This window comes from Chenopodium quinoa, unplaced genomic scaffold (genome assembly GCF_001683475.1).
Source record: "Chenopodium quinoa cultivar QQ74 unplaced genomic scaffold, ASM168347v1, whole genome shotgun sequence".
Lineage (NCBI taxonomy): Eukaryota > Viridiplantae > Streptophyta > Magnoliopsida > Caryophyllales > Amaranthaceae > Chenopodium > Chenopodium quinoa.
In genome coordinates, this window is record NW_018743955.1 from 6,436,203 (window position 1) to 6,445,886 (window position 9,684).

Below are 9,684 nucleotides of genomic sequence, written 5' to 3' on the forward strand. Positions count from 1 at the left end.
GCACCACCCAACTGGTGTCCCCGTTTGTTTTGCAGGTACAGCTCACCCCGGATCAGTCTTCGTGCTGTAACTCTCCCGAGGGACAAAAACACCCAAAATATTTGGCGCCGTCTGTGGGGAGAGTACCTTGAAGATGGTTCAAGACTCTATACCACCCCCTAACCGTCTGGGCGAAGACCCGGAAGTCTTTACAGACCATGAGGAGGATGAGGATCCTTAGGTCGAAACCTCTACAGGCGAGGACGGCTCTCTCAGAGTCAAGCGCATCCGGCCCAGAGAGACTCTGGAGCGGGGCGCCTCCCAGGCGGGTCCGAGCAGACCTACTGGGCAGCCGGAAGGGGCAACCCAAACGGCAGCTGGATCGGCCCCTGTGACCCGAGACGAACTCATGAGGTTCATGACGAGTTTCAAGGGTGAAATTACAAAGCTGATCACCAAAAGCCGGGCTGGCCCAAGTAAAGGTCAGTCGGCGAAGAAGACTCCTCCTGAGAAGGGGAAGTCAGTCAGAAACCGGCAGCCCACTCCTTACCCAAAGGAGAAGGCAGCCGGGACCATCGATTGGTCGAAAATTCTCCTTCCTGGGGGGAACACCAATAACCCTCGCCCGCCTCATCAGACGGTGAGAAGTAAAAAATCAACTCTCGATGCCCGAGAGATCATTAACCGGAAGAGAAATCAATCGCTGTCTGAGTCGGCTTCAACGTCGAACTTTCCAGACAGCTTCAACAATATTTCTGCAGGGAGTGCACCCTCCTTGAATGAGAGTCAGACAGGCGGTAATACCGTCCATTCTGGCCCTCATATGATTGGAAATGTACCGTATGTGCCTACTCAGGCTTACGGACAATATCCTCCTCACTTCATGCAGCCGACCTTCTTTGGGGGTCAGGCGGCATATCCAAATGTCCAGCCATTGGACTGGCAGCTTCGTCTGCTGCGCCTGGGTGAACAACCTTCTGCGTTCACTCGGGAGATAACCGAGGCGGCACAGCCGGCCAAGGTTAAGAATGTGTTGGTTGGTACCTATGATGGTACCACCAATCCGGAAGATCACCTCATGGCTTACACCAACCTCATGTATCTGCAGGGGTTGGACGATGTCACTTGATGTCGATGCTTCCCGGCTACATTGAAGGGCATTGCCCAACAATGGTTTGGCAATCTGCCAGCCGGGTCCATAGATAGCTTCAGGAAGCTTGCCTTCCTGTTTGCTTCCAACTTCTCAATGAACATCCTTGCTAAGAAAACAAGCCTTGATTTGAGCACTGTTAAGCAGGGAGAGAGAGAAGGATTGCGCTCATATGTCAGGCGGTTCAACCTGATTAGAATTCAGATTCAGGGGCTGTCTAATGAGGTAGCCTTTACAGACTTTTTTAAAGGTCTGAGAGACGGGTCGACCTTTAAGTTCGACCTAGTCAGAAAAGGGGCTTTCACCCTATAGGCGGCCCTGAGGGAGGCGGAAAGCTACATTCAAGCTACCGACCTCTGCTCGCCTGGTAGCCAGTCGGACTCCAAGAAGTCTAACAAACAGAAAGACAGCCGGTCAGCTCAGCTGGATAAAAACAAAGAAGAGAGCAAGAAAAGAAAAGAAGTCTGGGCGGTTACTGACTCTGACCAGCCGTCCCAGAAGAAAAAGAAAGAATTTAAACCGTACGTCCCCAAGTACGAGTTTAATAAAGACTGCAACTCCATCCTCATGGAGGCAAAGGACCGGCTGTCCATTGAGAAGCCGAATCCTATGAAGAGTTCTGTCCAGACACGGAACAAGAATAAATTCTATCAGTTCCATGAGGAGGTCGGCCATGACACCAACGACTGCTTCAGTCTTCAGCGTACGTTGGACCGTCTGGCTGACAAAGGGCTTTTGAAGTCCTACATTTCTAAGTCCCCAGCCGGGGCAAAAAAGAAAAACAAGGGTCAGTCCTCCAAGACTACCCCCCAGCCTGCTAGTAGCTCGGATACCGATAAGGAGCCGGTCTACACTATAGCAGGCGGGTTCTCATGTGGTGGCCCTACCATCCGGGGCACCAAGAGCCATCTTCGAAAGATGGACAAAGATGATGATGAACAGGCGAAAGCCAGCTCCTCCTTCCCAGACGTCTTGATCACTGAGAAGGATAGGGGCAGCGTTCGCCGCCCGCATGATGACCCGGTGGTCATTGAATGTAAGGTTGCCAATCAACTGGTTGGACGGATCCTTATAGACACCGGCAGCTCATCAGACATCATCAGTCTCCGGTGCCTGCAAAAGCTGAAATACAACGTCAGCAGCATGCATCCGGTCACCCACCCCTTGGTTGGTTTTGGGGGTGGGATGGTCTACCCAGCCGGGAGAATTGACTTACCCATCCGGCTGGGAGAGAAAGGCCAGGGACGACATATTGTCGTCAGATTCTTGGTCGTTGAGGAGTTGACCGCCTATAACATCATTCTTGGCAGGCCAACCCTCAACGTAGCCAAGGCAGTAATCATCCCTTCCTTCATGCTCATCAAGTATGAGAGGGATGATGGCTCTATTGGTTCCTTGAACGGGGATCAGAAGACGGCCCGAGAGTGTTATCTCTCAGCCGTCCGAGATACCGTGGCCCCAGGCGGTCAGGAACCAATAGACCTTGACAATGTCAAGGATGCCGACCCAGCTCCTGCTCCACCAGCAGCCGGAAAGAAAAGAAAGGCTCCTCTGCTGGTGGAGGTGAAAAAAGAGAAAAAATAGCAATCACTGACCGGTGAACGGTCAGATGAGCTCCGTCCCCAACCGGCTGGCGAAAGCATTGATCTCGTTCTGGATGACAGCCGTCCAAAACATACTGTTAAGGTTGGGACGGTTGCTCATTCTACCTTGGGTGCAAGCTTGCACCTTCTGCTGAAAGAATTCAAAGACATTTTTGCATTTGAAGTGGAAGATATGTTAGGCGTCAGCCCGGATCTTGTTGTCCACAAGCTCGTCGTGGACCCCAAAAAGAAGCCCATCCGGAAAAAGAAAAGAAATCACGGCGAGAAAAGAAGTCAGGCGGCAGCTGCCGAAGTCAAAAAGCTGCTAGACACCAGGTTCATTCGACCTTGTAATTTCCCCGACTGGGTGGCCAATGTGGTCCTTGTTAAGAAACCGAATGGGACCTGGCGCATGTGTGTTGATTACACAGACCTCAACAAAGCGTGTCCAAAGGACAGTTACCCGCTTCCAAAGATCGACAGTCTGGTCGATTCTATAGCCGGCCACGCCTTGATGAGTTTTATGGATGCCTACTCCGGCTTCCATCAGATACCCCTGTGGAAAAAGGATCAAGAGAAGACGGCCTTCGTCACTGATCAGGGGTTATTCTGTTATACGGTGATGCCGTTTGGCTTGAAAAATGCGCCTGCCACTTTCCAACGGATGATTAGTACGGTCTTCATCAATCTAATTGGGAGGAATGTGGAGGCGTACATTGATGACATGATAGTCAAATCCAAGCTACAGACGGATCACCTGGCTGATCTCCGAGAAACATTCACCATCCTCAGGCGACATAAGGTTATGTTAAATCCTAAGAAATGCGTCTTTGGTGTTGAGTCTGGGAAGTTTCTCGGATTTCTGATTGATCAAAGGGGGATTGAGGCTAACCCCAAAAAGATACAGGCGGTGATTGACATGAAGTCACCCCGCTCTGTCAAGGAAGTTCAGAGACTCACCGGTTGTCTGGCCGCCCTAGGGAGGTTCCTCAGCCGGTCAGGTGACAAATGCCTCTACTTCTTCCAAGCAATCAGGAAGAAGACCAGATTTTTAATGGGGGGATGATACTGAGGCGGCGTTCCAGAGGTTGAAAGAGCATTTACATTCTCTACCTAGGTTGGTCAGTCCTTTGCCTAGGGAGACGTTGTACATGTATTTAGCCGTCTCAGACCATGCCCTCAGTGTCGTTCTCCTTGCTGAGCGAGACGGCGTGCAGCTCCTGGTTTATTTCATTAGCCATGTTTTTAAAAATGCTGAACTCCGGTACCCCATGGTTGAAAATTTTGGCTTTGCTTTGTATATGGAATTCAAAAAATTGAAGCCTTACTTTTTGGCACATCCGGTGGTGATTTACACGGACCAGCCACTCAAGCGGCCAATGTCTACCTTGGACTCATCCGCGAGAATGTTGAAATGGGCTATTGAAATGCAGAGCCTTGAAATCACTTACGAACTAAGAAAGGCAGTGAAAGGTCAGACGTTTGCCGACTTCATTGTGGAAATGACTCGTCCGGTGGCTCCGGATAATCTTGATCAGGTTTGAAAAGTGTACGTGGACAGGAGCTCTACAAAGAACGGCTGTGGTGCAGGCGTAATTTATGAATCTCCTGAAGGAGACAGATTTGAATATGCACTGCGCTTCAAGTTTCAGGCCTCTAACAATGAGGCAGAATATGAAGCCCTGCTAGCCGGCATACGCATGTGTAAGGCGGCAGGGGCCATGAAAATTGACGCCTACTCTGATTCTCAATTGGTTGTTAGCAAGTATGAGGGAAGTTATGAGGCTACCCATCCGACTATTATTAAATATCTTCAGGCAGTCAAAGAAGAGACCAAGGCACTTGAGGAATTCCGGCTGAATCAGGTGCCTAGGTCGGAAAACAACCAGGCGGATGCATTGTCACAGCTGGCATCTTCCGCCTGCCATGATATGCCTCGGTCAGTCTTCTGGGAAGTTCTTGAAAAGAGAAGCATCCATGAGGATCCCATTGGAATTCTGGACCGAAGCTCTACCTGGATGGATGGCATCCGGGCCTATCTCTCAGACGGCACACTTCCTGATTCGCCACAGGAAGCAGCCGTCCTGAAAAAGCGAGCTGCAAGATTTGAGTTGAAAAATGGAGAACTCTTTAAGGCGGGGTTTCTGAAGCCTTTGTTGAAGTGTGTCACCCCAGAAAAGGGGAAAGTAGTTCTCGAAGACTTGCACTCGGGATTCTGCGCCTCTCACATAGGCGGCAGGTCCCTAGCCGTCAGAGCCAGACGACAGTACTTTTGGCCCACTCCTGAGGCAGACGCCAAGGAGTTGGTGAAGAAATGTGACAAGTGCCAAAAATTTGGCAAACTCATTCACCGTCCGGCTACTGATCTGACGGCCATCCACAGCCCAATCCCGTTTGCAAAATGGGGCATGGACATTCTAGGTTCCTACACGCCTGCTCCAGGCGGAAAGCGCTACATCTTGGTGGCTGTGGATTACTTCACCAAGTGGGTGGAGGCTGAGGCGGTTAAAAACATCAAGACCTCAGACGTCATTTCCTTTATCTGGAAGAATGTTATCACCCGGTACGGGGTACCCATGTCTATGGTGTTTGATAATGGTCCTCAGTTTGAGACGCCTCAGCTAAAAACTTGGTTGGGAGATCAAGGGATCTCAAGCTATTTCGCATCTGTTGGCCGGCCCCAAGCAAACGGCCAAGTTGAAGCTTTCAACAAACTCATCTCAGACGGCATTAAAAAGAAAATAGAAAGAGCCGGTGGCTTATGGGCAGAAGAATTAATCCATGTCCTGTGGGTCATCCGGACAACAGCGAAAGGGGCAACCGGTGAAACCCCATTTCTCATGGTTTACGGTGCTGAAGCCGTCTTGACCATCGAACATTACGAGCCGACTCTCAGAGTCATGCTGTATGACGAAGAGGCAAACTGGGAAGCAATGCGTCTGGCATTGGATTCACTCCCAGAACGCAAGGGCAATGCCGCCTTGCGTCATGAGATTTACCGTCTGAGAATGACGAGAGCCTACAACAAAAAAGTACACAAGCGTCCTTTGAAAGTTGACGACTTAGTGTTACGAAAAATGGAGGCAACCGGTAGGGCCAATGAGCTGGGAAAGCTAACCCCAAATTGGGAAGGCCCCTACCGGATCTATGAAGAAGTAAGGGACGGCACCTACCGCCTGGAAACTCCAGACGGCAGGCGCCTGCCTAGAACTTGGAATGTAGACAATCTAAAAAAGTACTACTTCTGAGAATGTAACTTTTTGTAAACAGTGAGTCAATTAATGAAGATTCAGTCTCTGTTTGCAAAACTGAGTTATCGTTTGATTATCCATCCGGGTAATATCCAGGCAGATTCCCCATCTACCTAACTAAGTTCGATACTTAGTGAAGGTTACATTTGTTTATCCGCCTAGGTAATGCTCGGATCCCTTGTTTATTTAAATTTGATACTTTGTTTATTCAACTTCTTGACAATCCGCCTGGGTAATACTCAGACGGATTCTCCCTTTATCTAACTAAGTTTGATACTTAGCATGATCAAATATTTGCATGTCCGTCTGGGTAATACTCAGACAGACTCGTTTGCTTAAAAAACTAAGTTCAATACTTAGTGTAAATTCAACACTGATTAAGACACTAAGCACAAAAACGTTTAGTCGCTACACAACCAGTCTCAAACAAGACCAGAGGCTAAAATGGACGGATGGTTGCTATTTTTATAAAATCGCCTGTCCCAACATGGACAAAGGCGTCCGGCGACACCCCTCTGGGTGCAATCGTCGCAGAGAACAGATTATCTGTCGGTTCTACGTATCCATGCAGACGGCAAAAATTGAACGACCAAATTGGTCAACTCATAGCCGTCTGACCAAAATAACCTACGAAGAACGAATAAGTTCCTAAATACCGGATGCCCATAGGCATCAGTCGGTCACCGGCTGAAGTTCTCACTTAGGTTATTTATTTTAAAATTGCACCTCACCCTAATTGGGGCAAGAGTTCAATGGCTATGAAATCTCTACCAAGACGGGCATAAGCCGTCTGGGTAGTGACCAAAACGCCTGTTGGTGTACGGCTATGCACTTGGATTGGGGCAATCACTACTGTGATTGATTGACTTACAAACATATCATGCTCTTTGCAGCATCAGACGTTTTCAAGTCAATCAACCAGCTCCAATTGAAACCAATTACACAGCCGTCCAGGGGCAAGGACAGCCAGACTATTGACTAGTTAGGCAAAAAATCGTCGCATGCTTTTCATAAGATAGGCAAAAATTAAAATTCAAATGCAAAATGATCAAAACCGACTCAGTCGGTGCAATTCATAAAAGTCCATCCAACCAAACGGTTGTAATGGATCAAATGTTAACCGGACCCCGTCCGGGAGAAAGAAATTGTTAATTAACCCGGCTCCATAGCCGGTAAAAACACAAATACTCGGCACGCAGGCCGGAAAAAGCAATTTTTGGCATACAGCCGCTGAATAAAAAGGAATTAAAAAAGCAAAGACTGGCATACTACCGTTGAGGGGTCACTTCTGGCTTGCAGACGGAGCCTCCTGGTTCTCCCCCTTCTCCTCATCATCTGAGGGAATTTGGTGCGCTTCGCCGGGACCAGGAAGCTCAGGCGCGGTTGGCTCATTGTTGCTGAGCCAGGCTTCAAAGGAGGCAGGCTCTGGCTCACCTTGCTCTCTCAAGTACACCACGTACTCGGCATAGCTGTGTGCCATTGCCCAGATGCTATAATCAACGTCTGGGTACAAGGCAGCCCAAGCAATCTTCATACAGGCGTCGTTGTCAGCATCACTCTCAGCAACAAGGCGGTTTTGCTCCGCCTCTAGGGTTGCTGCAAATTTTTTCTGAGCTTGAGAAGCATCCTTCTCCAGCCTCTCAACCTTGGTTTTCAGTTTGCCAAGGTCCGCCTGGGCCTTCTTGAGCGCCTCATCAGCCTGTTTGGCGCTCTCGTCTGCCTTCTTCCGGGCCTCCTCCGCCCCTTTCTTGGCCGTCTCAGCATCCGTTGCCCGCTGGTCGGCCGCCTTTAGATCTAGCTCCAACTGCTGGATTTTAGACGTCTGTCATAATTATTGCTTTAGTTTCAAGTTCATTTACAATAGTTGAGTGGAAAGCAATATTATCAGCGTCTATGGCGGACTTCTTGGCCCTTTTTACCTCATCCCGTTTGCGGGAATAAGGAGGTTTGAGCCCATCCACCCGCAGCACGGCCTGGAAAAAGCATGCGGTATAAGAATTACAGGCGAGATAATTACTTGGAAAAAATAACATTGAATTGACAAGTTTCTTACCTCAGCCAGAAGGGATAGAATGCGTTCAAGATTGAACGTCTCTATCCCAAGGATATTGTCCTTATCCCTCTTCCGGACGGCATCCAGCATGGCCTTGGCGTGCTTCTGGACGTCTGGTCAGCGGGGAGATTGATCTGCACCACAATCAATACGTGATGAGTGCGAAACTAAGGCAGCATCTATCTGTTGCCGACCGACTGAGGATGACGTCTGTTGGGAGTGGGATTTCACCCGTAAAGGCCACCCCAGCTCAAGCGGGGATTCAAAAGGGTTCTTACCTTCAGAGCCGGCCAAGCGGGAAACGCTTGCAAGCGTGGTGAACCCCGCGGCTGCCGAGGGGTTGGCGAGATCAAGGCACAGGCTGCCGCCTACCTTCTCGAGTCGCCCCGCTATCCGCATCGTCTTAGCCCCGGCTGAGGCGCCAGGAGTTGACGCAGAGGCAGACTTTTTTATTTTATTGAGAACGGCTGGGGCCTCCTCTCTAGCCCGTTTGAGATTCTTCTCAAACGATTTCCCAACTTCTCCCCCCTGTGAAAATAAACAAGTAAAGGTTAGTATCCGGGCAAGACAATTTATAAAATAAACTTAAGAAAGGGTCAGGCGCTCAATACCTTGGCCCTGAGCTCGGCCGCAGCTTTCTCCGCAAGATCTTTGCGGATGGTCGCAGAAGACCGCTTGGGAGTTTTCTCCGATTGCAACATGTTTAGCGCTTCTTCTGCAAAAAGAAAGAAATTTATCAGAATCATAAATCAATTCCGATAGAAAAATACTACAGACGGTGTGAACCCAGGCGCATACGTTTATTAAACATGTGCCCTAGCCCGCAGGCGGCTAGGAAACATTCATCCCTGAACTAGGCGCTCTTGGGAATCCAATTCTTAGGGACTTTTATTGTTTCCCCGGTTGACAGAGTTGCGTCTGTGAGGCCGAAAAAAGTCTGCCTCGATTATTTTGTCAAAGTCTTCCTCTGGGATCCGGGGAAGAGCGCACTTCCTGCCCAACAAGTCGGGCTTCTTATTGTACAGACGGAATTCATAATTTTCCCGTCTGGTTGGGGCTGACATCAGGTAGAACCTGTGCTTCCAGCCATCGAACTTGGAGACCTTGTCCAAGGTCATCATGTATTGCGGATGTGTAGTTAGAGTATACCACACCCTCCAGCCGCCTGAGCTTCTGCTGAGGTAATGCATGCTTGCAAAGGCCTCCCAGCCGAGGTTAAGCCCTTGGAACTCGCAGGCGGCAACATACCCCAGAATGTTGGTCCAGGAGTTGGGGGGTAATTTGCCAGACCCCAAGGTCGTAGCCTCTCAAAATTGCCTTCACCGCCTGGTGAAGGGGGAAGCGAAGGTCGGCTTTGAACGCCACCTCATAACAGCCAAAATAGCTGTTGGCGTTCTCTTGATCATCCCCCTAAGCGATGGTGCCCAGCTCAGGCGGCACCCGGATCTTATACCCGTCTCCAAGTGGGTGCATTTTCTTAAAGTTCTCTAAGTTCTCCCCCATCTGGATTCGGTCCTTGGAGGAGACGTGGATGCTGAAGGGATCATCCTTCTCACTCCACTTTTTCCTTTCTTCCTCCTCGCTATTCGGAAGAGGGGGCAAGTCATTGCTGCTCTCGGAGGTAGAGGCGGAGCTGTCACTCTCCGTCTCCCCCTCGCTTTGGTCCAT

General features: G+C 49.7%; 1 protein-coding gene across 1 annotated transcript; it reads right to left on the minus strand.

The window, feature by feature from the left end:
* Positions 1-7,245: 7,245 nt before the first annotated feature.
* LOC110689499 (translation initiation factor IF-2-like) lies at positions 7,246-9,684 on the minus strand. Its single transcript, XM_021866282.1, has 4 exons — positions 9,573-9,684; positions 8,628-8,731; positions 8,389-8,544; positions 7,246-7,785 (listed from the first exon to the last, which is right to left on the minus strand). The coding sequence occupies exons 1-4, from the start codon at positions 9,682-9,684 to the stop codon at positions 7,246-7,248; spliced, it is 912 nt and encodes a 303-aa protein (XP_021721974.1).

Coding starts and splice junctions, on each gene's coding strand:
- LOC110689499 (XM_021866282.1), bottom strand. CDS start 9,684: ATGGACCAAAGCGAGGGGGAGACGGAGAGTGACAGCTCCGCCTCTACC. Junction 8,545..8,627: donor CGGCCGAGCTCAGGGCCAAG/GTATTGAGCGCC, acceptor TTATTTTCACAG/GGGGGAGAAGTTGGGAAATC. Junction 7,786..8,388: donor TAGCGGGGCGACTCGAGAAG/GTAGGCGGCAGC, acceptor TAATTATGACAG/ACGTCTAAAATCCAGCAGTT.